At 41.8% G+C, this 27,063-nt stretch overlaps 2 protein-coding genes across 8 annotated transcripts in view; both read left to right on the top strand.

The window, feature by feature from the left end:
• The window catches only part of LOC108555770 (RNA binding protein fox-1 homolog 2), a 278,578-nt gene extending 271,094 nt beyond the window's left edge, over nucleotides 1-7,484 (top strand). For all 7 annotated transcript variants that reach the window (XM_017911573.1, XM_017911570.1, XM_017911568.1 and 4 more), the window contains 2 exons: nucleotides 539-602; nucleotides 829-7,484. In XM_017911573.1, coding sequence (XP_017767062.1) covers nucleotides 539-602; nucleotides 829-873 — 109 coding nt within the window. In that variant the 3' untranslated portion in view covers nucleotides 874-7,484. The remainder of the gene's footprint in view (nucleotides 1-538; nucleotides 603-828) is intronic.
• An 800-nt stretch (nucleotides 7,485-8,284) lies between these two features.
• Nucleotides 8,285-26,981, top strand: Sur (Sulfonylurea receptor). Its single transcript, XM_017911579.1, has 31 exons — nucleotides 8,285-8,420; nucleotides 11,610-11,899; nucleotides 16,746-17,006; nucleotides 17,451-17,553; nucleotides 18,716-18,943; nucleotides 19,567-19,749; nucleotides 19,897-20,043; nucleotides 20,109-20,309; nucleotides 20,381-20,518; nucleotides 20,598-20,760; nucleotides 20,851-21,029; nucleotides 21,087-21,209; nucleotides 21,283-21,520; nucleotides 21,600-21,705; nucleotides 21,779-22,040; nucleotides 22,117-22,254; nucleotides 22,327-22,566; nucleotides 22,675-22,916; nucleotides 22,989-23,054; nucleotides 23,132-23,239; nucleotides 23,320-23,414; nucleotides 23,507-23,730; nucleotides 23,820-24,041; nucleotides 24,118-24,299; nucleotides 24,517-24,688; nucleotides 24,763-25,000; nucleotides 25,071-25,198; nucleotides 25,255-25,442; nucleotides 26,093-26,196; nucleotides 26,323-26,519; nucleotides 26,619-26,981. The coding sequence occupies exons 2-31, from the start codon at nucleotides 11,679-11,681 to the stop codon at nucleotides 26,775-26,777; spliced, it is 5,256 nt and encodes a 1,751-aa protein (XP_017767068.1). The 5' UTR covers nucleotides 8,285-8,420; nucleotides 11,610-11,678; the 3' UTR covers nucleotides 26,778-26,981.
• Nucleotides 26,982-27,063: the final 82 nt, after the last annotated feature.

Genomic DNA, 27,063 nt, shown 5'->3' with positions numbered 1-27,063 from the left:
AAGATTCTCCGCTGTAAACCTTCTATGTACTTCATGTTTCTTCTGACATTCCGTGCACTACATTCCGTTGCGTTATTTTTAAGTTAACGTTAATTATAGATTTCTGACGTTACGTCGAGCGCAACAGTTTCAAGATCTCGCAGTGCAACTGTACTTTTATTTTTACCCGTTCTATTGACCGTAAGGGGTGACGCGAAATTACGAAGCAGATCCTGTGATGACGATTATCGTTTGAATCTACCTTTAGATTTATCGACGTTCACCAAGAGACCTTTCCTCCCAGACGAATCCGTCGTCGTGGTCGAGCTCTCAGGAGTCGCAGATACATCGAATGCTACCCACCTGATGATAGTCCTATCGATAAACCTGACTATCCTACTCGTAATCCTTAGACAGATCCTGAGTATGTATGTCCTTGGTTTATTCGTTTCTTCTTCGTCCTTCCACTTTCGCAATTCTTGCATCGTTCCCGAACGTGCAGCGAGCAGGTACAGATGATGAAACGGATGTTTAATATGCTCATGCGTTGATGTTACAGTTACGGGCGTGAGTACGCCGATCCCTACATTGGACATGGTATTGGACCAGTAGCCGGCTATGGGGTAAATGCAATTTTCATTTCTCCAAATAAATGTCCACCTAGTTGCCGATAAAATGACAAACGGGGGACCGAGTCTTCCGATTTTTCGTGCAATCGATAACAAGTAGTTGATACTAACTCAGCATGGTTGCGAATGTTTTCATTTGCATATTGTCGTAACGCTTCAGGATTATCGAAATTAATCGAAATGGAATGTTGGTTAATCGAGGAATTATGTTGGTTCACAGGCGACCGTGTACAGGGGCGGCTACAACAGGTTCACGCCATATTAAGGATCGTCAGATATCGAAGCGCGAGCCTTCCAAGTACACCGTTATACTCAGCTGAACATGACCAGAACAAAAAGAAATCGACACAATCATCATCGTCATCCGCCATCGATCACGATCACCCCACGAAGCGATGCCTGGATCCTCCGCGCATGCTGACGCTAGCCTTCTTCGTAGCACCGACACGAGATCGTCGACTTCGGCTCTCGTCGACGCGGAACGGAAGCCAAACTTTCGTCGGGAACCATCCGGCCATCGTGCACGTCGTTCCAGTGGAGTCCGGGCTACCGAGTTCGACTACGGGGATGCCACGCTGTAGATTTAGAAATAGAGATTTGATTAAGAGAAACGCCTTCGAAACGGACAGTTGCGTGGACCTGGATAGATGACAGGGAAAACGAGGAAAGAGGAATGAGTGATCGTACGAATGAACGACCGGCAGGGAAAGGAACGAAAGATCGCGAAAGAATGATATAGGAGGCTCGGAATTGGAATTAGGTTTAAAGCGTGCTTGAAGTTCGAGATAGTTCTCGATTGGGGTTGCGAGCGGTCGACCAGACGACAAAGGTCCACTGAAGCGTCGTCGAACTTTCGAACCCTGATCGATAATCGGCGGAGAGGGTTGAGCGAGAGAGAGTGTGAGAGAGGGAGAGGCAGAGGGGATGGGAGACAGGGAATTGGTAAACTGAATTAGCAGACAAAGAGGACCGGTTAAATTGAATTTTACCGAAAACATGCTAAACATTCGACCGAGCCGAATCGATTGTAACAAGAGAGAGCGACGCGGGGGTGAAATTTGTTAGGGTGTTGGATGAGAACAGGTCCGTTCGAAGCATTCCAGGGTTGTTCTGGTGAAAATTCGTGTAAGGAAACGTGGCATCGCTTGGTTAAATTGATCCATTCGTCTGTGAGTTCGGACCCGGCAGCCATTACGACTTTGCCAAGTGGAATGACAGGGGAAACGTGTCGAATATAGCTGGTGTACGTGTATATATACTTGTGTATATACATATATATACATTATATATATATATATAGGTAGATAGATATAGATAATTGATCTCTCTAGAAATCAATTGTAATTATGCAATTCGTTGCTCGTGCACGTTTCTATAATCGTTGGGGAAACTTTTAAGCGCGTTCCGGGCAAGAATTTTTATCACGAATGTAAACGGGGGTATTTTAATCGCATACATGTTACGTATCATTGTACTATAATTTCACTGAAATCCGAGAGGCAAATTGATAAACACGCATACACGAAATAGAGGAATTCTGTACATAATTCGTTGATTTCGTGGCTAGAGAAATTGAAGCACGCGAACAACGATCGGGACACGGAATGTAAATCGGTAACGAGCATACGATCGTTACGTTTTGTATCTTTGTTTTTTTCCCCATTTTTCTGCTTTTCTTTCTTTTGTTTTCCTTTTTTCGAAGCATTTTCCCGCGATGCGCGTAGTCACTCGGTGGAAAGATTCTCGCGGAAACTCTGCGAACGTCGAATCGAAAACAGCAATTATCGCGAGACGCGTGACAAGTGGAACAAGATGGAGGGAGCTCTCGCAAATGGCTGCCGGAAAGGAACTCTTGCTTCGTGTCGACGAGGTAAACGCGACTTCCGGTGACAAGCGTCAGTCGACAGACTCGGTGATCCGCGACAAAGCGCGAGACCCTTTTTAGGTAGCTAGGCAAGAGATAGAGAGAGGGAATACAGAAGCGACGAGAGCGACGAAGCAGATACGCGTGACCGGTAGGGTTTCTATGCCAAATATGTGTGTGTCTATGTTGCGCTCGCGGGCGCGCGTGTGTGTGCGTAGATTCGCGAACCGAACCGCGGATGTAGAGTGTAGAGTAGTGTTATGGCAACGGAAGGGAGAGAGAACCCCTTGGACAACCTCTGACAAAGCCAGATTCTGGGTAACAGGATCTAGTCAAATCAGTCTCTACCGGTTCCTAATCGAGATTCTAACGATGTAACGCAGCTTTCTCTGAATACTCACGGCCTCGTCGACGGCCCCATTGGAAAATCGAACGTGGCAGCCTTTGTTTTAAGAATTGGGAATTTTCTAGGGATGGTAGGTTTTTTGGGGATGACGGAGATTGTCGATCGAGGTGTCTACGCTCTCTTATTTTCTCAAATTACTTTTCATTCGCGGAATTGGATATCGGAGTAGGAATTAATTTGCGCCGTTTAGTCGTCCGATTGTATAATCGTGTAAGCGCGAAATTCTATTTTAGAGCATCGATTCGTGGAACGTGCAATTCCAATTCCTCGGTAGTCAAACTGTCGACGAGATTCTAATAACGCTTCTCGTCGGGGACTACGTTGCGATTCGTTTAAATTCGACGAGGCAATTGTAACGCAGCTGAAATCGAGTGATCGAGAACGCCGAAATTAATAGACTGATCCTCTGAACTTCGAAGGAATTTTTAGAACAGCGCCGAGTTCGCATGGTACATCCAATATTGTTTGTCAACTGATTGAATTAACCCTGATCCACCGAACATTTATTTCGCTTCTCTCTATTCTCGCGTGCATACCGTTTCGTCACTTTATATTCAAGCAAACGATCAACCATACGTGGTCGTTGGAGTTTAAAGTTCCTCGAGTTTCTATCGCGTTCTCGATCACAGGATCTGATTCATTCTTGGTATCCGCTTCTCGATCGATCAGATAAATCGGCCGCGAAAGTTTCGTTCTTCTTTTCCCTTTATTTCTTTTCAAACGTAATCGCGAAGGTAAACGAGGGAATGATAAAAATAAAAATCGAGAAACAGAGAGAGAGAGGGAGAGAGAGAGAGAGAGAGAGAGGGAGAGAGAGAGACTCACACACAAACACAGACACACATAAACACACAGAGTACTCCGAGAGGGGGCGGGGGGGTAAGAGAAGAAATGCGAAAGGGAAATGGTACGCACATTGAGCCGAGTGAGTGATAATCCCTGTTAAAACAAAAAAAGTTCTAGTTAAGTGGAGATTTATCGTAATAAATATATACATATATAAATATATATATAAATAAATATATAGGTAAGTCGTTGCGTGACTCAACGTGGAGCGTAAGTGAGAAGGAATGCGAGTGGCCACGAGTGAATGAACTTGAGAGTGAAAGAGAGAAACAGAAAGAGAAACAGGCGAGAAAAGGAAACGACAAAACGCGAGAAACAAACGGTCAAGAGAATGAAACGCGATGGATAACGAGGGGAAAACAAATAACACAAAGAGTCGTGTGAAATAGCCAAATATGACAAAGATGTTCTTTTCCTTTCTTTTCTTTTTTCTTTTTTTTCTTCTTCTACTTCTATTCTTCTTTTGTTCTTTTTTTCTACATAGATAGCGCGACAGGGCTAGCGTACTGTCGTCGATTACGTTTTAAACTCTAATCTATCGTTAGGATAGGTCTCTAGGCTAGGATGAGAGGCAAAGAGGCCGGCGGCCAGGTTCGCCGCGCGTGAACCAAGATGGCCGCCGGTGAGAAGATCATATTCTCATTTTCGTTTGCGTGTGCGAGCGCCAGTACATGTAAATAACATACTACGATTAGGGATCGACTGTAATCGATTTCGTCGAGCACAAAAGGATTAATTCACGGGACATTCCCGTCTTAGGAGCTAAACCGAACAACTCAGAACATACTCATTGATTCTTGTAACGTTAAATTAACAAGCGTAGATTTTAAAGCAGAAACTATACGAACGAGGAAAGAGATGGAAGAGAGAGTGCTGAGAGAAACGCGAGATATGCTAGTGATACACGAGAATGTTCGCATCCCGGTGGAAGGGCGAGAGAGTGAGAGAGAGAACCGGAAGTGAAGTTCTCGAAGATTCTCTGTTCGAGCGCAAGTAACGTTCCCCGAGACGAGGAGAAAGCCCTCTTCTTCGAACCTCGACCGCCTCTACGCGATTGTTCCTCTATCAACGAGCACGTTTTTCATATACGTAAGGCACCCGAAACTCGTGCGCTTGAAGATGATATATTGATATTACAAAGGATACGCTCTGACGGTGTTCGTTCGCGGAGGAACTCGCGTGAGGCGAGGGAACCAGGCGAGAAAGATCTATCACTGTATATTGTACACTGTAATTACAATTTATACTTACTCGTAATCGATACCTTTATCGGTAGGCTATTACAACTAGTGGCTAGCGTAAGTCAAGCTCAAATCTAGGCGAGACCCATCGTCTTCGCGTCTTATTCTTCGTCACGAGTGCACAACTCCCCCCGATATTCCTCCTCTTGTTCCGGACTTTTATCGTTTTTTCAAGCGTGTTCTCCGATTGCGTACGCAGGCCTATCGTACACGATTTCCCGATGGATTCACGGCTACCGCAGCCGCCATCGGGCTCTATTTTTCTTTCGTTTCGTTTCTTTTCCACTGTGATTCCTTTCTTCGGTTGCTTGTTCGTTTCTTTGCCGAGGATCGTCGACAAAGATATTCCCGGGGACCTCGCGGAACCGGTAACGCGTCCCGTGCGATCGACCAATCGTATCTATGCTCCGAATTGTACGATACTCAATTTGCAAAATCGATTCGATCGTTTAGTTGTAATAGTTTATTTCCAAGTGACTCCCGAGTCTCTTGGGACGCTTCGTGAAACTGTAAATCACCTGGGCGAGTTCAGTGTACGGAAGAGACGGAGAAAATTCGTGATCGACGATATATTGTAGCGAAAGACACTCGAGATGACCGTTTTAGATTGGAATACGTGTTTTTGAATGAAATTCGAAAGTTGACTGTAAATAGTTACGTGTACTCTTAAAGAAACCTCGCTTCGTCTCTTCTCTGCACCGAACTCGATCTCGAAACTCGTTTCGCGGAACGTCCCGTGTATTTATCTAGAGGCCAGGGAGCGAGTAGATCCAGGGATAAGGAATGAATTGCTGTACAGAGAAAAAGCTGTAACGAAATTAGGTGGTAGCCAGGGACGAATAGATTAGAGTAGTATCTGTTTCCGAGTCTCTTAGAAGAAACGAGAACTCGTCTCGACGATAGAACCACAGATACTAGTCTTCTTCGTAGAACTAATTTATATCGTATTCGTTAAAATGCTTCGCGCGTAACAACGCACGTAGAATCCTCTCTCTCTGCGAATTGTACAAAAACATGGACTGCGTAATTGTAATATTCACGATTCGATCGTCGATCGCACTCTAGCGGACGCTTCCGGGCGAGAGAAATCGAGGTGCCCCGGCGAAACTTTGAAGAGGAAAAGAAGTTAAAAAAAAAAAGATAAAAATATATTGCGAGAAAAATGGAAATTAGCCAAACGCGAGACGGAGTCGCGGAATTTGAAGCTCCAGGTAGCACCGTTTCGATATTCACCCCTTTGTGCCCACGTGTCATTATGTTTTCTTCGTTGAAACCGCGTACGTTCTCGAGTGCTAGCGGGATAATCGCATTGTAAAATAATCCAATACGATCGATACGCACCGTAACGTTATACATATATAAATATATGATTCTACTCTAATTATTATTAAAGGCAGTACCGTAAACGGGATTTTTAAAGTGAATCTAGATGACTACATGACTTACGTAAACGACACATCTTACGAGCAACATATCCTAGCGTACTAGGCGGCGTCGTGGCCCGTTCCGCTCCGGATCCTCGCGGATCCTCCGCTCGCCATCGTCGCGATTCGCGCGCGCGCGCGACAACGCACATTTCCGCTCTCTTATCCCGGGCCCGGAAAACCCTCTGGGGCGGGCCCCTCTCGTCGGAGGGGTCCCTTGGCCGCGCTCTACGAACCGCGAGGCCAGCACCGTGCAGGATCCGGGGCGCGACACGCGGCCATCTTCTTTTTTCGAATTATCGCGACGGGAAGAGAGGGAAGAAAGCGAGAAAAAGAAGAAAATGATTAAAAAATTAAGAAGTAAGGGATGTTCCATGACATTAGGGCGTTATTACGATAATAAGTCTATCTTCTTAGAGTCGTGAGTGTATGGGTGATATATGGAGAGACGATATGTGTCCGTGTATCGTGTGCTGAATGGGCGTGATGATGCTTTTGGCCCTCGTCGAATCGGCGCGAAAATGGACGGCGAGTTCTCGAATGGTTGGATGTGTCGGCTATGAATGGTAACAACTGGTGAGATTGATTCGAGAATCCGTAGGTGGTAGCGCGCGATTCGATTGGTCGAAATACAAACCGGAGGAACGATAGTAATAACGTTTCGGCAAACGAGGATACGAGAAAAAAGCAGAAAATACGTGGAGAATGATAAAGGAGGGAAAACGGAGGGAAAAGATGAATGCAAAATAGAGAACATCGTATAAAAGCTAAATGCCACCTGTTTTTCGCTTCTCTCGCAGTGTAAAACGGATTCGCAACGGGAGACGCGTGCGACCGCCATCGGTTTCCGGCTGCGAATCGACCACGGGGACGAGAAAAAAAAAAAGAAAAAAAAAAGATAAATAAATAAAATAATATGCTGAAGCAGGCGAAAGCGACATTTACGTCGAGGAAACGCAGGTGAGTCTAGGCGTTACTCGCACATCCGCGGAACACATTCACACGCGACGGAAATTCGACGACGAGAGGTATCGATGAGATCCGCAGGAGAGGAAAGCAGAAAAGCAAAAAATAAAAAAATAAAAAAAAAAAAAATACATGAATTAAATATAACGAAACGTCAGGTACATGAGATAAAAAGAAAAAAGAAAAAAACAAAAAAATCGAGAGAACAAGAATACGATCAACTCGAAACTTTAGTTGCAAAATACTGATAGGAGTACACGGGGTGTCGTTCGGAACACCTTTATCATTGTCTGATTTGATGATATTTTGTAAGTCTGGACCAGTTGTTAGGTTCTTATTACTCCCATAGCGACTTCTTATGGCGTATTTTCTCTGTATATTGTCAATGTTTATTATTAAATATTTTTCAAATAAACCACCGTCTCCCTTTCATTGCTCCAAACATCGGGCGAGGTGAGGTGTCGTCACCTGTGCGTCTCGATCGCTCGAAAATCGAGGATCAGAGCCGAGGAGATGTAAGGTAACTGGAAAGAACGAGTGGAGGATAAATTTACTCGTCCGGTTAAGAATTCTCCATTTGGGATTAGAATAAAGAAGCGAGATAAGATACAGATACCGTCCGGGTTAACGCGAAGGCGGAACCGATCTCGCAGCTGGCAGAATCTCGTTGGACCTCTTCGCCAGTTTCGCCGTAGTTAAATTCCGTCGCGACGCGTCCCGTGATGGAAAAAGACCTCGGGCGGCCAAGGGGGCAGACCCGGAGGAATTCGCTTTTCTAGGACGGCCGGCTTACGTTTCCGGTGAAAGAAGAGTTAGCTGCCAGCAGAGCCGAGATCTTTTTTTTCCCCAGTGACTCATCGCGCACATGGAATTACTATTCGCTCTCTGTGTTCGACATTCGGCCCTGTGATCTGTCAGTAAGCCGCGGACCGTCAAGCAGAAAGCACGCGTGCTCCTCTCCGCGAGCGACCGACGCGCACGTGCGTGACCAGGAATACCGATTCGAAGCCGGCAAGTGGTTCCTGGGCCCATCGCGACTCCAGCATCCCGATGAACTGGTTGGAGGTGCGCCCTTAAGTCACACGCTTCACATTTTCTCGCTTGTCATCTTCTTGTCACGTCGGCACTACTTGCAATATTTCTTTTTAACTTTCTTCTTTTTCTTGTCTCGTGAGTCGTGACTATGAATTTATTACTCGCGAGTATTTTGAATATTCTTTTTTACTCATTTTCTCTCCTTTTTCGGGTGTCGTGATTGTAGATTTATTGTAGACGAGTATTTGAAATATCTTTTTTAACTCTTCTCCTCATGTCGTGACTGTAGATTTATTTTGGAATATTTTTTTCTTAATTTTTCGTCTTTCGTCACGTGAGTCGTGGCTGTGAATTTATTATGAGGGCTTGGAATAATTTTTGTCTTTTTTATTTTTCTTCTTATTTGGAAAAGTATTCATTTCTATGGTGACGAATTTCTTGTTCTTTTTAGATGATTTAACGAATGATTGTTTAGTGGTGATAATGGTAAATTACATGATATATTTTGTAACGTATCGTGGTCAGTTGATGACAAGTATTACCTTCGATATTGAAATATTACTCGATGTAAATCCATCGATGTAAAATTCATGGAAATTAATATGTATAAGAGAGCGATATAAAAAGAACTTTAAGTCAGTCTTCTCTTTATTATTCGTGACTGCGAAGTTATTGCAGGCGAATACTTAAATCACTTTTTGATTTTATTTTTCTTTGATTCTTGTTATTAGAAGGAATAATAATTTAAACGGTATGAAACCTTTTTTCCAATGGAACTTAGTAATATACATAATAATTTAATAACTCTTTAGTAAATTTTTTAATATACAGTTGTCACCTAATGCCAAGTATTAAGTTCGACATTGAAAAGATAATTTGATGCAAATTAATTTATGTAGAATTCATGAAGAATTCTTTGTTTACGTATAAGATAGTAGTATTTGAATGATATACCAGGTTCGAAACACGCCGTTATTCGATCTCACTCATCCCACCACAAACTCTAAAATACGTTAAGAAACGCTCTCCTTCACTTTTCATAAATGAAACCCACTCTGAACCCGACCAAAATTTCGTTTACTCCGTCTATCAATACCGTTCCAAGTTTACATAACGCGAACAACTCTCGCCGCTTTCGACATCCACAGGTCGATACATGTATCGAGCAGGCCCCATCAACGTAAAAATCTGTCAATCCGAACGAACCGTTGAAACTTAAAAATCTCCTTGCTATAGGCACCATACCTAATCTGTCTACGCGGATTCGTCATCGCTTCGCAAGGTGACGTAAGTAAAAATTCGTTCATCCGAATACCAATCGTTTCGTACGGTGGCCACGAAAGCACCAGGCCAAGCACCTCCGACGGAAATCTTACGTCGGTGGATCGCGTTAAGATCGTGGAAATAATTTGATCAGGCGTCGGAAAAGTTAATGAATTTTACGGGAACGCGAAAGTGAAGGCTCTGAAACAGTGGGCCGTACGAGGAAACGGGACGTAAATCATCGGTCGAACGGTGGCATAACAGAAACGCGGGGCAGTGGAGTGGCCGTATAAATTATGGTAACGAGCCGCGTCGAGGAATTCCGGCTGTGGACACGTAAGTGTTGTTACTTTACTTCGGGACTTAGCATATCGCCTATACCGGCAACCGTGAATTTCAATTAATCGCTTATTCAATGAACGCGTCGATAAGAACGTTTCCGTGTAAACGCGAGCCCGCTCCGTCGATCCCTCTTTGCATTTTCCATCGCGAGCGGACAGAGCGTGGCGGACGCTGACAAATAATCCCCGAGATCGCCGAATCGGGGAAGGAATTCGCTTTTCGTCTGGTCACATGAATGAACGTGGAAGTTTCGGTCGACGTCGCCTGCGGACTAATCGACCCTTCGCATGGGCCGTTACACGAAACCCGCCACGGAAGCGCGGGGTACTAATTTAAACCATTAAGGGGGTAAGTCTGTTCGCGAGGCCACTGTTAAACGCGATTCAATTTAGGGTCCCTTGGGTTACGGCTATGATAAAAAGCGTCTCCTTCTGTTTCATCTTCGAGCGAAATGGAATTTTATTTAATTAAACGCTGCATTCCCCAAACGATTTTCCCACGAGTGTTCAGTGATAGCTTAGGTTATTCGGTGGTGGTATGACAAATTTTATGGAATTGGCGCTTTTCACGTCGAAATCGTTTAATTAATATTAAATTAGCAGTGGATACCGCGATTTATTCTCATCTTCTTTGGAAGACCGTGGTCACCTTGGAATGAGGTTACCTAGGGTCTGTCTCCTCCGAATTTTTCATTTAAATATTCGCGAGTGATTCGAGCATTACAAGATGGACACTTTCGCGAGTAAAAATTTCCGAAGTTAACGATTTAATGTCCAAAGAAACGAAACGTCAGTGTATTAACTATTACTGGCAACTATGCTGCTCGTAATAGCAAACAACTTTCGTTCCAGATGTTTCCACATAACTAACGCTTTATAAATAATTTTGCTCGACGCAGTTGAACCAAAACTCGCTCTATACATCTGCCTATTTCCATAATCTCTGAAAATAAACGTATTGTACCGGAGTTGGGTTAAATAAACCGGCTAGAGAAACTAACAAACTGAGGAACAATGACGCGATAGGATATTTAATGAATGATGTCAAACTGCAAGAAGAAATTGGAATTCCTACGTTAAAAATAATTATTTCGAAGAAAGATTTCATCAAGAGAATTGGAAAATTTGTCGAACATTGTATGAAGACTCTAAGATATGCCAATTACCAGTTATCTCCTGCTTAAGAGTGTTTGTTTGTCGCTTTCTACGAGTCTTCCTGTAGCACTTTAAATTTCCGTTCAGAGAAACAACTAGGAGATAACTATTTAAGTTTCCTCTTCCTTTCTTTCGTCTTGAAAAGACAGAAGTCTAGCTGTGAAAATTGACACAGTATCGAGTACCGATCGAGATGCATGAAATAAAGCAGTACACATAAAAATACCGCGATTCAGAATTATTTCTTCGTTTCTTTATTGCTGCGTGATTGGCCCAATAATATAAGGATCTCGCGACACACTAAAGCGATATAATAAATTACTAAATATACGTCAGAGATGTAAAGATAACCAGCACGGTAGCTCACAGTCGCGATGAATTATTCGCAAGGTGCAATCTGTACGCTGTAAACTCGGGCGAGGAAAGTTAAAAAGAAATACAAGCAACGAAATATTTTTAGGCAAAAACCGAGGAACGATGTCTGGCTATCATGAGTGTCTAGGAACCCCTTCAGCTTGACCCCACCGAGATGGACTTCTGCAAGAGCCACAGGTTCCTCCGCGTTCTTCCGCAACCCCGAAGACGCGTGGTGTGGTCCTGGCGAGCGGAGAACAGCACGTACTTCCGGTTCACGGAGAACGACGACATCGAGGAGTGCCTGGTGGAGCTCGTCAACGTCTCCGTCCCACTTGTCGCGATTCTCGTCGCGTTAATCGTCGTTCTACGATACAAGTGCAGCAAACAGCCGAAGTGAGTACGCGTGAAAAGCAACGCTTACCCGAGATTCCAATTCCGCGATCGATTGAGAGATCTACAGTGATCGATGAGGGCAATTACAAGCGCGCGCTCGAAAGTCACTTTCTAAGATACCTCGCGGCGGGTTTTGCATGTTTAACAGAAACATCGTTCGGCTGATAACACCACTTTTATTTCTACACGGTCACCGATATTCTCGCCGATAATGTCGCTTCTGGCACGATAAGATTCGACTGTTTACGAGGACAGAGGTATTCACTATGGCTGCGATGCGTCGTCGGCCTCGTGAGAACGTGTTTCGAATTTTTAATTCGCACTCCAGGATAAACCTATCGCGACCGGTCAGATGATATCACGGCGAGGAAACGCAGGCAGAAAAATCTCAACAGAGGCGCTGTAAAAGGAACATTGAAACACTGATTATACGCTGTTCGACATGCCTAAGCAATATCAGGAGTGTGACAAATGATACGCGTGTCTCTCCGATGATTTATTCATTTATTTATTGAAACTTACGGGTAAAGTTCTTGTTATTTTTAATACAGTGATATGTAGGGATTTTTGCTGAATTAATTCTATGCAGACGAAGCTCTGGGCGTCTAATAAACAACAACCCCTTTTTAATAACAAAACAGATTTATTTAACTAAAATATTGCATTAAGTTTCTCTCGATTCTAACTCTCAAACACACGATCCTCTATTCATTACGTCTCGACTTTGATTTCTGCCTTCTGCGCTCTTGCACCCTTATTTAAAGGGTGCAACTCCCTCTTTTCATACACAAGCTCTCTTCGTTGAGCACTCATTTCCCACGCAACCTCGCCTTTGGTGGGCCAGGTACTTCAGACACTCGGATGCATTCCTAGACTTTCGTTCATTGCTTGCACTCGACCCAGTCATAAATATCTCATCGGTACAGTCCTCGCACGTAGTCACCCATCCGCATGCACTCCAGACATCGTAATAAACGCTTAAGTCGAAACCGATGCCCTTTATTATTCCCTTCCTAGAGTCCTTCGCTACTCGCAACCTCGCAGATATAAAATATGCACACACCAAATAGGAAAAAGAGGAAAATCTATACAGCAGACGATAACAGATACAACACTATACACCAAGTTACATGGAAGAAATAAAATTAAGTAGAACAGGATTACGTAATAATAAATAATTCCACGAAATTGTGACAACGTATTGTTATGTGGTCCCTAACAGTTTGAACAATTCGGCCTTAAAACTGATAGTATTATTAGAAAAAGAGTTAACTTTTGTAAATCTCATCAATGCTGCAAATTCAAGAAAATAGAAGACTGAAACGGCTCTGGCCAATAGACCTCAAATGAGGATCAGGAGAGGCTCTCGCTGGAGAGGCTCTCATTATGCCATGTGGAATTGTGGTTCCTATAATATCTATTCAGCTCATGGGACACTCAGTTCCGATTTCCGAAGAAAAAAGGAAAAATAAAAAATTTTGTAAAGAAACGATTTGCCAAGTTGCAATGAATGTCAATCCTTTGCACTCGGCGATTCTTTCGTTACAGGGAAATGATAATTCGAAGACTTTCTGCCTTAAAGTAACGGTAAATAAGAAATCGTATGCAAATTAGGACGTAAAATTATTTTACTTCGATATTCCACGCATCGTTGGGTAATTGTAAATTATTATATATTAATTAACATCCATCTTATAATCTGATTAAATGGCGACTGAGAGACGTCTCTCGACTGCAAAGGGTTAAAATTTGACAGGGCTAAGAGCTCTGGACAGTTAACTTCATCATTTATGCTGTCCCTCTTCGTATCAAACGATTTTTGTCTTCGCGGTTGTTTTCTGTAACGTATCTCGGTGTTCGGATAATACAGACACCCTGTATATCAGGAGGAAAATTGATCAGAGCGATGAGGTTGAATGTTTAATCGTAAAATCGATCGTTTAGTCAGTTTAGTGTTAAGACACGAGGCTAGAAGATGGTTGCTTGGCTAGGTTCAATTGAGGCAACCTTCAATTAAGCGAAATGTTTCACGTTTGGGATGTCCCATGATTCAGAGGGGTTACCGTTCCATCCGAGCAATTTACTTCAATTAATGCGGCAAAAGTTTATCGAGCCTGTTAATTTCTTCGCCTCTGCTTGACCCTCGTACGAGGAATTGTAACGCGATTTATGGCTTCTCGAGCGATAAATTTGGCAAGCAATTAAAAGTAGCATCGGAGAACAGTGGAGTTGGGAATTTTGAAAGCGTGGAACGAATTTCCGATTAACCGGGAAGTGAATAATTGCTTTTCTTCTTGGGAACTTCGTGGTTTATTTGCACGTGTTAAACAAACGCAGTGCTTGCTTGTTCTGAGAAGTAACGTTAGGTCCACGAAACTGAAATTTGTTTTCCATATCGTGTGCGTCGCTTCAGTTCCTGCTTCATTCTCCCACAAATCAAAAACGCGACAAACATAACAGCTTTTGACGTTTTCTCGGTACCGCTTATCTGCTTTACCGATAGTTTGCTTTATTCGTGGTATTCAGGTTTATTAGGCAAAAATTTTGTTTCGATACCGAGGTTCAGAATGTTCTTTAATTAAAATTATTATCATTTATATGTTCATTGGTAAGTTCTGGAAGATCAACAACTTTGCAGAAGCTTTGAGCCTCGATATTAAAATTCAGAATCTTATTTAATTATTACTCCAACGTAATTAATTACCATTTATTTATTCCCTAGTAACTTTTACTAAAAGGTCAGCAACTTTATAGAAACTTTTAGCCTCGATATTAAAATTCAAAAGCTTCTTTAATTATTACTTCGGCATAATTAATTCTCATTTATATATATGCACTAGTAGCTTTTAATAAAAGATCAACAACCTAGTGAAAGCTTCTAAGACTCGATATTAAAATTCAAAATCTTATTCAATTATTATTTCGATATAATTAATTACCATTTACATATTCCCTAGCAACTTTTACCGAAAGATCAACAACTTGGCAAAAGCTTTTGACTTGCGATATTAAAATTCGAAATCTTATTCAATTATTTCTTCAGCATAATTAATTCTCATTTATATATTCCCTAGTAACTTTTGCTGGAAGATCAACAACTTCGCTAAAGTTTTTGAGACTTGATATTAAAATTCAAAATCTTATTCAATTAATTCTCATTTATACGTTCCCTAATAACATCTAATAAATATTAACAACTTAGCAAAAATATTTGATCTTCTATATTAAAATTCTTAATCTTTTTCAATTATTATTTCACCATAATTAATTCTCGTTTATATACATGCACCAATAGCCTTTAATAAATGATCAAAAACTTAGCAAAGATTATCAAGCCCAGATATTAAAATTCGAAATCTTACTCAATTATTATCGTACTTCAGCATAATTAATTTTCATTTATACATTCCCTAATAACATCTAATAAATATTAACAACTTAGCAAAAATATTTGATGCTCGATATTAAAATTCATAATCTTTTTCAATTATTATTTCACCATAATTAATTCTCGTTTATATACATGCATTAGTAGCTTTTAATAAAAGACAAGAATTTAGCAAAGTCTATCGAACCCCGATATTAAAATTCGAAATCTTCTCCAATTATTACTTCGACGTAATTAATTCTCATTTATGTATTCTACTAGTAACTTCTACTAAAGGATCAATAACCCAGAAACACCTCTTCTCCCCCGGTAATAAAACTTAAAATATTCCTCGTTTATTAATAAAGATTAATCGTCACCTATATTTATCGGCACTAAAAAAAATGAATCGCTAAAAAAAAAAATCCCGACACGGCAAAAATATCCTGCGCTAATAACTCCCATTATGAATTCAACTACTATTGAAACCTGCTTCGCGCCAGTATCGCATTTAAAAATATTTCTCACTAGTTACCATGGTGAAATTAACCATCGTCTACGCGGGCATTAAAGAAGTACCCACTGTAAGGTATCCTCTAAAATTACACCGTAAAAAGCACGCTTTGCAGAAGCAAAGCGAAAGGTGGAAGAAAATTGCCAGCCATAATCCCAAATGAAAATATCAACGTTCCCGTTAACCGCGCTTCTTGCAACTCCGCGCGGCTTAAACGGATCGCCAGTAGGCCCGGATTAATTACTCGAATAATTTATAACACGTGCTTCTGTAGGGTGTTAGAACACCTACGTACGACTCTCCTTCCCGCTTTGCGTCACGTTCGTGGAATCTTAATGGAGCCGAATGAGATGGACGCTGGGTTTATCCTTGCTCGTTCGCTGGAAAATCAATAGCAATTGCAGGCTGCCTCCTTAAACTCCATCGGTTCTTTTCAAGGGAGCGTTTAATCCAGGGATTATCCGTCTGAAACCCCAAGAGAACGGACGATCGAATGGACCGAGGCTGAGGAGCAGGATCGAGGGAATAAATTTGTCGAACGTTCGAGAGCAAAGTCGATCAATTTCTAGTAGGTGATGCGAGAAAACTTGGTACTCCCGTTTAACGAAGGTGGTAATTACCTGGTAATTAGCTGGTCGATTTGCTTCAAGTTTTACTCCACTTGGGTCCATTTCGTGCGAAAACTGGATCAACGCAGGATCCAGCTTGCTCGTCTATCTCGCTCCAGAGGTAGATCATTTCCTTGTAATTGGGGGTTTGTCGAAGATGTATTGGTCGGGAATAAGCATGCACCGATCGTAGACGCGTCGAAGCGCTGTATTTAAGCAGCTTAATATATGATAATAACCATGATCGCGAGATCGATACAGATATTCAAATTTCCTTCGATTAACAGATGTCGTGAAATTGAAATCTCTTCTAATGCCCACGAAAACACGCGTTTCTTTCATACTCTTTTGATGCAGAGATTGCAGGAGTCTACTGCCATTTCATGTAACGAGGACACTCTTGTGCATGGCAGTGTTAACAGTGCTTTTTCTGGAGCTCTGCGAGTCCCTGCTCACGTCGATCTCTTGCTCCTCGATCCTTACGATCGTAGCCACCCTTTGCTGCTGGATCCTTCACAGGGAGACCGAGGTCAGAAGTGGTTTTGGGACCGCCATATCTGCTGGGATCTTCGCTGCGATTGGTTTATCACGAGCATGGAAATTCATGTACTTCTCTAGGTCAGTATCGACGATTATTAACCCCTAATAAATCCCTGATAAATCACGATACCTTTATCCCCTATGAACAAGAGTCATTCGCACCCCGTAGGTTTTTCGGTGATCCATACCTTGAAGAAGGAATTCGAAAAAATTCTTAATTCCAGATATCTACAAACATCCTAAATGAGCGCTATAATAAAAATTTTCACATATATTTCCCCGTACCCCTATTCGCGAGAATATTAAATAGCTCGAGACAGGGTGCCTAATTTACACATCGAGCGTGTCACTCGTATTTACACAGATGAAATGATCTAGATAAAAAGATTAGTCGAAAAATATTTGTTAAATCGTCGTATTCGGAGAACTCTTAGTATTAATAGTAATAATAAATTATAGTAATTATCCAGGAACAAATTTCCGATATCTAAATACAATTTCAAATGATCTCATGCTAATTAGATGTGGTCTATCCCTCGAACACGTTCGATTTGCAACCACCATGATCACCGCCATTTTCTCTGGTCTCTTCGCTGTTTTGGACTCTTACACGATCTACCTTATGGTAAGTCAAGCGTAAGTACTAGCCGGTATAATTACTATGTTAATTCTCGGCCGAGATTTTTCTCAAACGCTGCTACATATAATTAGTAGCAAATTCATTCTGGCCCCGGTTCTATCCAGGCTATCAACGCGCCGTTTATAAGCCGGTTGCTTCTTACAGACAAGCATAGAGCCGCGAATTAGCGACACAGCGTTACAACCTTATCGAGGAGAGCCAGCTACTCCCGGCAACGAGTGCAAACATTTGTTTTACATTTACTCAGCTTGTTTGAATAATAATGTTTATTATCGTAGCCTGGAGAGGCAGCCGAGCTTATCGAGTGGTAGCACGAACTTTTCTTCCTCGATGCCGCAAACTAGATCGCAGAAATAGCCCCGTCCATTCGATATTCCCTGTTCAGTTTCTAGGAAAACCGGATAAAATGTCGCCCCGCGAGAAGTTGCGCGAATATCGCGAAACTCGTCGCGCCTGTTACCATATCTAGAAAAATCCTCAAACTTTAACCCTTCGCGAACCAAGTATATTCGATACCACGTGTGTCGTGACAGAGAACAATTTTACTATTTTCATCGTTGTTCCTGGTAGCTTTTGATTTCGAGAATTTTCCCAACCTGTTTGTTATTTCCGATTGTTCCCACTGGATCATCATATATTCCGTCTTTCCACTTGCCTTCGCTGGTAAGCTAAAAATATTCCCGTGCAGAGGGTTAAAATAATCGTTTGCGCGATTTCAAAATTGCTTTTGAAAAATGCATCGCGGGAATTTTAATAGAAATATCTCATTCGGAAATATAACACTCGCTGAGATTTAAAATTAAAATTCGCAATGGCTTTAATTCTACTCTGCTTTACGTCTCCATAGCTTCTCGTTTTCGCTAGCTTAGCTGTACGTCGATCCTCTTCTTGTCATCCGGTAGAATCGAATCGTGTTTGACGTACCACGCGTTTAACTATAGCGTTAAGGACGGACCTGTTTATGCCCTAAGTGGTCTTCAGATAACAGGTAAGCCGGTATACCATGGCTGCGTTTGCTCCAAATATATTTCGCGTGTGCACGCCGGCTCCTTGACCCAGTAAAAACAAGAGGTCTGAAGCATGCAAATAACCCGCGTCTTAACACGCCGCCTCGAATAAGTCAACTACGATCTTCATCCATGTCTAGACGAGGAGGAGGAGAAGCCACTTGATCAGCCGAGGGGTATGTGGAAGAACGGTGTACAAACACGCAGAGGCGCCGTTCCTCGACAGGATCACCTTCCATTGGGTGATCGACCTGCTGTCCAAGGGATACGGCACGCCCCTGGATAACCAGGACCTTGGACAACTTCCTGAGGAAGAGACCACTAGACGCCAGTTCGAGAAGTTTCGAAAGGTCTACGAGGAGTATAAGGTAATTTTGAAGAATGTTGAGAGAGAGAGTTCAAATGCTAATTGTGTCATTCGTGGGAAAAATTAATTCTATCGAAAAAGAAATAAAAATAGAAATTTATTTTAAATATTACACGTAAGTATTTGGACGCTAAAAATTACAAAGTTAATTGACAGAGAGGGAGAGAGAGTTTAAATGCTCTTTAGAGCAACCGATCCCCTTTATCTAAGCTTCCAAGAAGAATGAATTAATTAAGCCATTCGTGGGAAAGATTAATTCTACTGAAAAAGAAATAAAAATAGAAATTTATTTTAAATATTACACGTAAGTGTTTGGACGCTAAAAATTACAAAGTTAATTGACAGAGAGGGAGAGAGAATTTAAATGCTCTTTAGAGCAACTGTTCCCTTTTATCTAAGCTTCCAAGAAGAATGAATTAATCGAGTCATTCGTGGGAAAGATTAATTAATTCTATTAAAAAGAAAAATGATAGAAATTTATTTTAGAAGTTAATCAGTAGCAGTAATTAATTCGTACCTTTGAAGGAATAATTCTAAAGAACGAAAATAATATTAAAGAATAACGAAGGAATAAATTGCAAAAAGAAAATTTCGATGATTTAGAATAATCGTTTATCTTTATAGAAGAGAAATGAGAAGCTGTCTCTCTGGCGATGCTTTTGGAAAAAGATATGGTGCCCGTTTGCCATTGGAGGGCTATTAAAATTGCTGGGGGACGCTACAACCCTTGTGGGACCAATGTCTATTTCCAAAATCCTGGACTACGTCTCCGTCTCCCAAAATGGAACAATGAATCGAAACACTGTGGTATATAATTTTATTCAGAAGCTTCTTATTGCAATAAAAAGAAAATAAAAGCATATCGTCACGTTAGAGAATTCCTTATTTCGATTAAAGTACGGGCAAATAATTTTACTTTGCAAAGCACTTACCAGATGCTGTTCAACATTTCAGACTGCCATGACGTTTCCTGAAATCCTGCAAAATGGTTATTTTCTGGGCCTTCTGGTGTTCTTCTTCTCCTTGCTGCAGAGCACTCTGAGCCAGACTTCCACTCACATCCTCTGCGTTGAAGGAATCCGCTTGAAGACTGCTCTTCAGGTACTCTTGAAACTCGAAAATAGCAACCATCGAAGACCATGGGCACAATTGACTGAAAATTGCAGGCGCTGTTGTACGATAAGGCTTTGCGTTTGTGCTCGTGGAGCATCGACGAGGAGGATAGTCCACCAGACAAGGAAAAGGAACAGAATAAGTGTCAGCAATCAGCTGATATAGGAACCTTAACCAACCTTATATCAGAAGACGTGTATAACCTGATGAGCTTCTTCTGGATTGGACACTATACATGGGCAATTCCATTGAAGGTAAAAGCAGGCATTTTCTAATTACTTCCAATTAATTCTATAGCTGTTAACGTCACAGATATTCCTTCCAGATCACTGCAATAATTTTTCTTCTCTACACAAAATTGGGCATCAGTGCAATCATTGGGGCATTTTGTTGCATATTAATAGTGACGCCACTGCAATTAATCCTTGGAAAGAAGATGTCGGAAAATTCCAAGTTGGTCGCTGTAGGTTAATATTTGTACTTTCTTTCAATATCTGATAATTGAGGAAGCTTCTTAAAGGCATCAGGAATTTCAATTTCAGAAGAGCAGCGATGCCAGGCTACGCTTGGTCAACGAGATCTTCCAAGGGATGAGGCTGGTGAAGCTCAGAGCCTGGGAAAATATCTTCGAGGAGAAGATAAGAAGAACGAGAGACGATGAGCTGAAGATGCTGGACAAAGATTCTTTCTATTGGACCCTCATCAGTAAGCCTGACTTTTATCAATTATTCTCGATACATCGGTCTATTGGAATAAAGCGAAACTTAAACTGAGGAATTAATTATTCGCAATTAGACTTTCTTACTCATGCTTCGTCGGTCCTGACGACACTTTTCACTTTTGCCGCTTACTTTTGGCTGGAAGACCGAAGTCTCGAGCCCGGAAACGTGTTCGCTAGTCTGGCTCTGTTCTCGCAGCTCACGGTGCCTCTCCTCATCTTCCCCGTTATGATACCTATCATCATCAACGCTATGGTGAGCGAACTCGAGCTTTTGTGCTTGATAAATCTCTTGATATCAAATATCCTTCAGATCTCCACGAACAGAATGGAAGAGTTTCTTCAACTTCCGGAGATTGACAACGTGTTGCCTAATTTTGATGACAAATCCGAGATCGCTGCATCGTCACAGACCAATTCTGTCGAAGAAAGTACCGTGAGTATTTTCAGGCATATTTTCAAATATATTTTCAAGTACAAAAATTCATTGCAATTAAAATCTATTCAAGGTGGACACCATGAAGACACACAACACGCCCACTTTTGGATCACTGGACAACATCAAAGAGGACGAAGAGGATGGACAATCCTGCGGCTTGAAGGACTATACTTTAGACATACACTCTTCCGTGGACACAGTTTTCGAGAAAGACCCGGAAGTTCCAGTGCTTAGAATGAAGGGTTGTGGATTTTCCTGCGGAACAGAGGAAAGTCTGCTGTCAATAGCCGATCTTAGCTTTCCACGTGGTAGTTATATAATAATTAATTATGGTAATCGATAATCCTGTAGATCTGGACGAAATATGTTAAGGAATTGAACTCTCAGGTCAGCTGACTTTAATCGTCGGGAAGACAGGAAGTGGAAAGACTTCTTTGTTACTGGGAATGTTGGGAGAGATCCAAAGAACAGTGGGGTCGATCGAGTGGGCTAAGTGAGTTAGAAATTCCTTTAGTATTTGAATCTTCTCTTCCTGCTTCGATTATAAATAAAACCTTGCGAACCAGAGACTCCAAAGTGGCGTACGTGGCTCAGAGACCCTGGCTCCAGAACACCACGCTGAGAGAGAATATTCTCTTCGGCTCTCCGTACAAACTGAGGAAATACAGAAGCATCTTGAAGGCTTGCGCCTTGCAGCCGGATGTGGACATTCTTCCTGGTCGAGATTTCACGCGGATAGGTGAAAAAGGGATCAATTTAAGCGGTGGTCAGAAGCAGAGAGTGACCATAGCTAGAGCACTCTACAGCGACGCGGATGTTATAATAATGGTCAGTTTAATCGAAATCCGACGCGTCCGTTGTTAATTAAGATGTAGAAGATTTATTTAAATACCGATATTTCCAGGATGATCCACTGTCTGCGCTGGATCATCAAGTTGGACAGCAGATCTTCGATCAGGGGGTGCGGAAGCTGCTGCTGAGGAGCGGACGCACGGTGATCATGGTTACTCATCGCCTGGAACTGTTATCCACTGCTCATCAAGTACGTCAATCGATAGAGTGTCAAGAAGTTAATCTTTTAAGTAGATGATAAATTATCGCGAATACGATTAAGGTGATCGTTATGGATGGCTGCCGAATTCGAGCAGTCGGGACGAAATCAGCGATCGAGGACTCTGATCCGGAATTGGCAAACGAGTGGAAGAAGACTGAGACGAGAGGAAACGAAGGACGTGCTCATAGGACAGCCAAGGACAGATGGTCTTTGATCAAACTGGTGTCCAGGATCGGTATCAATGCGAAGAACAAACGACCTAGCGATGGGTCGTGGGTCACTGACCGTGATGCTCACGTGGTAGATCTCTTGATGTCTTTATTGGATCGTTTTCTATCGTATTTGATGGTTCGTTTGATGTTTTGTTATTTTTATTATTTTCTGATCTCGAATAAATCGGTTTTCCAGAATCCTCCGAGTTTCGTACCGTTAAGGATGCGAAGAACGACCCTGTCTGGGTCGAGGTACTTGGCTCACGATCTGACAGACCTGCCAGTGCCCACGGAAGAATGGAATGTTGGGAAGAAACGATTGAAATTGCATCGAAACGCTGTCAGGTCGACCAGTCTTCAGCCTCAGAGACAGCCACCGCCTGTTCTGCGACAGAGCAGCACTCCGACGATCCTTGAAAGCCAATACGTCGTTCCTAGGTATGTAATTATCATCCTGTAAATTATTCCTCTTTAATGAATATATTATTATCATAAATTATTTGATTTCAGGAAAAGAAATAACACCATTGATACTGGACAACGAAGCAGCGTGTTGAGACAATTGTTCTCTGGCGGGTAGATTGAACAACTATGTTTAAACTCCCACTAATTAATTATTATATTATTTTTAATACGTACTCAACGTGTTACAGGATCATTAGCCCACATCCTGACGAAATATCATTAAACGGAGACAAAAGCGTCCTGCGAAGATTGATACCCTCCAGTTCCAACAGACAAATGCAGTATAGCGTTAAAAAGTATGAGAAAGTAAATTGTTATTCTTTATAAATAAAATATATCATCTGTTCTTCTTTATAAATCGTTCTTATCTATCTAGAACTAGTCAAGATCAGGATAATGATAATTTTCCCGTCAAACGATTACTATCGACGGAATCCAGAGGAACTAACGAATCGGATGAAGTTGATGGAGGTCAGTATACATTATACTGTGAAACACAACTATAAAAAATGCCAAGAAAGGACACAAAAATCTAGCTTTCCCTTTTCTTTCATTTTCGAAAGACTGTGATGAAGATGACCAAGATGAAGACCCCCTGTACGAGGATTTAAGTGGAATAGTCACTAGAATGATCTTCTGTGACTACATAAAGGCTGGAGGTTGGATACCAGGTCTAATTTACATAGGAGTAGCCATTTTCTGCCAGACTCTGCGAGTGTATATCGATCTCTGGTTGAGTCAGTGGACAGACGAAGACAACGTGAACCTAAGCCAAAAGAGTTACAATGTAAATACATAAAATATATATGTATCTATTGGCAGTATTTAGAATATCGAAAATTGTAGTAGATAAGAACGTACCTGTACTTATTTCAGACCGTGTTCTATTTCAAAGTCTACATCGTCCTTTCCATTGTCTTCATACTCTCGTCCTTCGTGTGCAATGCAACTGGTCAGTGGACAGGTGCCAGGGCAAGGAAGAAATTGCACGAGGAAGCCGTGTCGAGGCTTCTCAGAGTGCCAATGTCGTTCTTCGACTGCAACCCTGTTGGAAAAATCCTGAACAGGTTCAGCGCAGACACAGGCGTCATAGACAAAGTCAGTATGCGATGAAAAATTTGGAAACTGATGGTTACTATGAATACGAACCGTGATTTTGCAATTCCTCTTGCAGAAAATATCTATGTCGATCCAAAGGCTGACATTCTTTGTCCTACTTTGCGGCTCTGCGATGATAGTGAACGTTATCATCTCACCCTGGTTTTTCATCGCTGCTATACCCACGTGTGCAGCTTATTATCTTGTCCAAAGATTCTATAGACGCAGTGCTAAACATTTGCAAAGATTAGACGGCAGGTGTGGTACCATTATATTTCTTATACTATTCTTCATCAATTTTTATTAATTTTCTAGTCTTTTTATGAATTTTTTGATAATCTTTTTTGAACCTTCCACATATATAATGCTTTCCAAAAATTATTTAAACCTTTGACAAATTTTGTTGCACTTCTTCAATATAAATTTCCATTTTCTGTATCTTCTGTGTTAAAATTACTTAATTGCTCGTCTCCAGTACAAGATGGCCGATCACAACGCATTTCTCCGAAACCCTTTATGGACTAGCAACGTTGAGAGCTTCGAAGCAAGAGAATCGTTTCATGGAGGAGGCAATGAAATGCTTAGACTCTAATACGAACGCGTTCCTGCTCCTGAATTCTAGCAGTCGGTGGTTGGGTATCGCTCTGGTTAGAAGGCTTACAAAATTACTGAAACTAGTCTAGCATTGAACTATATTAACTTCGATATAACCAATTTTTAGGACTATCTAGGCGCTGTGATAGTGGGCTCCGCGACACTCGCAGCTTTAATTTCTGCGGAATTATATCCAGATCGTGTTACGCCTGCTCTAGTTGGCCTGGCGATTAATTACACCCTGCTTGTGCCAATTTACTTGAATTGGGTGGTGAAGTTCACCGCGGAGACCGAGATGTATTTTGGTAGCGTAGCTAGGATCTCCACTTACAGATACGCTCCTGTCGAAAACTACCAACAGAAAGGTACCATTATCTTCAATCTCACAATATCATAATTATACAAAAGATAAGAGAATTGTCCATCATTTTCCAGTCTCCCACGTACCTGACAATTGGCCCAGTCGAGGTGAAATTATCTTTGAAAACGTCTCCCTGAGATACGTTTCACAAAGGGAGCCAGTGATATCGAACCTGACATTGAGAATTCCAGCAGGCCAGAAGGTAAGAATCGCGAAAGGATGACACGATTCTGGGTTCTCATCGAATATTGTACACAGATTGGAATCTGTGGAAGGACCGGAAGTGGCAAGTCTTCGACAGTGATGGCGCTGTTTCGATTATTAGACATTACCCATGGACGAATATCAATCGATGGTATAGACGTTCGTCAAGTTCCCTTGGAAGTCCTTCGCTCGAGACTTTCGGCCATTCCTCAGGACGTGATCATGTTCAGTGGTACCATTAGGTACTCTTCAGTTGTATCTTCCAAGGAGAGCCTAAGAAATAACCAATTTTAATGAAATTGAACAGGACAATAGATCTGTATCCAGAATAAGCGTAACTCGAATTTTAGAGGCAAGTGATCAGCCACTTTTGAGCAGGTAGGTATAGTCATACGTACTCTTATATATCTACAAAGTACATCCAACTCGAGAATTATAAGAATAAAATATTATGACAGAAAATTCATTAAAATGACTATTCTTTTTCTCATTTAGGGATTTTCCAGATATGTGTACCTGTTTTTCTCAAAATTGGTTGATCATCTGCAGCTAAACTTTAGTTTTAATTGCATTAACACTAGATTTACGGAACCCGTCAATTTGATGGAAGGGTTGCTCCAATTATACGATGATAACAGATTTAGTTAACTTATATTAAGACTGGTAATATAACATATAATTGTTTTTAAATTAAACTAATCGTTAAGAAACAAGGCACGTGGTTTCCTTTATCTGTCAACTTGACAGGTGTCCTTAGAAATAGGTATACAGATAGCGTCCATAAACCTAGTGTTAAAATCAGTTAGGGCTTTTTCTAAGGCTCTCATTTGTATCACAAACAACCTGGTTGTTCGAAAACCATCATAAAATATACCAATACAATTTCCTCCAGAGAAAATTTGGATCCTCTGTCAGAACACGTGGACGAAGAACTCTGGACTGCCTTGGAGGTGGCCCAAATCAAAGACACCGTGGCTTCTCATCCCGAAGGTCTCAGTAAGTGACTCTCTGCAAAATAGTACGTTCACTTATTGATAATATTTATCGATAAATTGCACCCTCTCCTTATATCTAAGATTTCGATTGCTTCGTCGAGATACATACGTGCGTTCTTTGAAACAGACTTCGAAGTGAAAGAAGGCGGTGAGAACTTCTCTTCCGGTCAGCTGCAGCTGCTTTGTATGGCGCGAGCGATCCTCCGGAAGTCGTCGATCGTCGTCCTTGACGAAGCAACCAGCGCTCTCGACGCTGTCACTGAAAAGAGCCTCTTGAAAGCGGTCTCGACCGCCTTTAGGAACAAGACGGTGATTGCTATCGCGGTAACGTAGCTTCGACACACGATGTTCCATGTCTCCGTGAAAGAAATAGGCACAGCGAGTTAGTTTCCTGTTGAACGCCTTTGTTGCCTCGCTTTTCAGCATCGGGTGTCAGCGTTGCTGGGCTGCGATCGGGTGATCGTGTTCCACGACGGGAAGATCGTCGAGGATGGATCGCCCGTGGATCTGGCGCAAAGGCAGGGTGGATTCTTCGCGAATATGTTGATGTCCAACGAGGAGAATCAAGTGGCTGATCGCTGAGGAGAGACAAGCAAGGAACAGCGATAACGATACAATCGAAAGACTGGGATAGACGAACGTATCTACTATGTTCGATCACAAAGTATTTATTTTTGATATGGACGATAAATATAGGATATATAGCGATAGAAATACCTGAAATATTTTTGTAAATACCATCGAGATACACTACAGCGATCGTTGATCGATCTGAGACAGATTTCGTTCATCCCCTACTTACGTTGCATAGATAACGATACTGTGTTGCTTGTAATAATATTTTGTGTCACTCTTCGTCTATAAATTT

Source organism: Eufriesea mexicana, unplaced genomic scaffold, assembly GCF_001483705.2.
Source record: "Eufriesea mexicana isolate 0111107269 unplaced genomic scaffold, ASM148370v2 scaffold265, whole genome shotgun sequence".
NCBI lineage: Eukaryota > Metazoa > Arthropoda > Insecta > Hymenoptera > Apidae > Eufriesea > Eufriesea mexicana.
This window is presented reverse-complemented; position numbering and strand designations above follow the sequence as displayed.

Bases quoted from the DNA above. Each gene is read 5' to 3' on its own strand.
- Sur (XM_017911579.1), top strand. From the start codon at position 11,679: ATGGACTTCTGCAAGAGCCACAGGTTCCTCCGCGTTCTTCCGCAACCC. The intron at 20,519-20,597 runs GTAGGTTAATAT...TTTCAATTTCAG, and splicing joins AAAATTCCAAGTTGGTCGCT to AAGAGCAGCGATGCCAGGCT. The intron at 21,521-21,599 runs GTAGTTATATAA...TTGAACTCTCAG, and splicing joins CGATCTTAGCTTTCCACGTG to GTCAGCTGACTTTAATCGTC.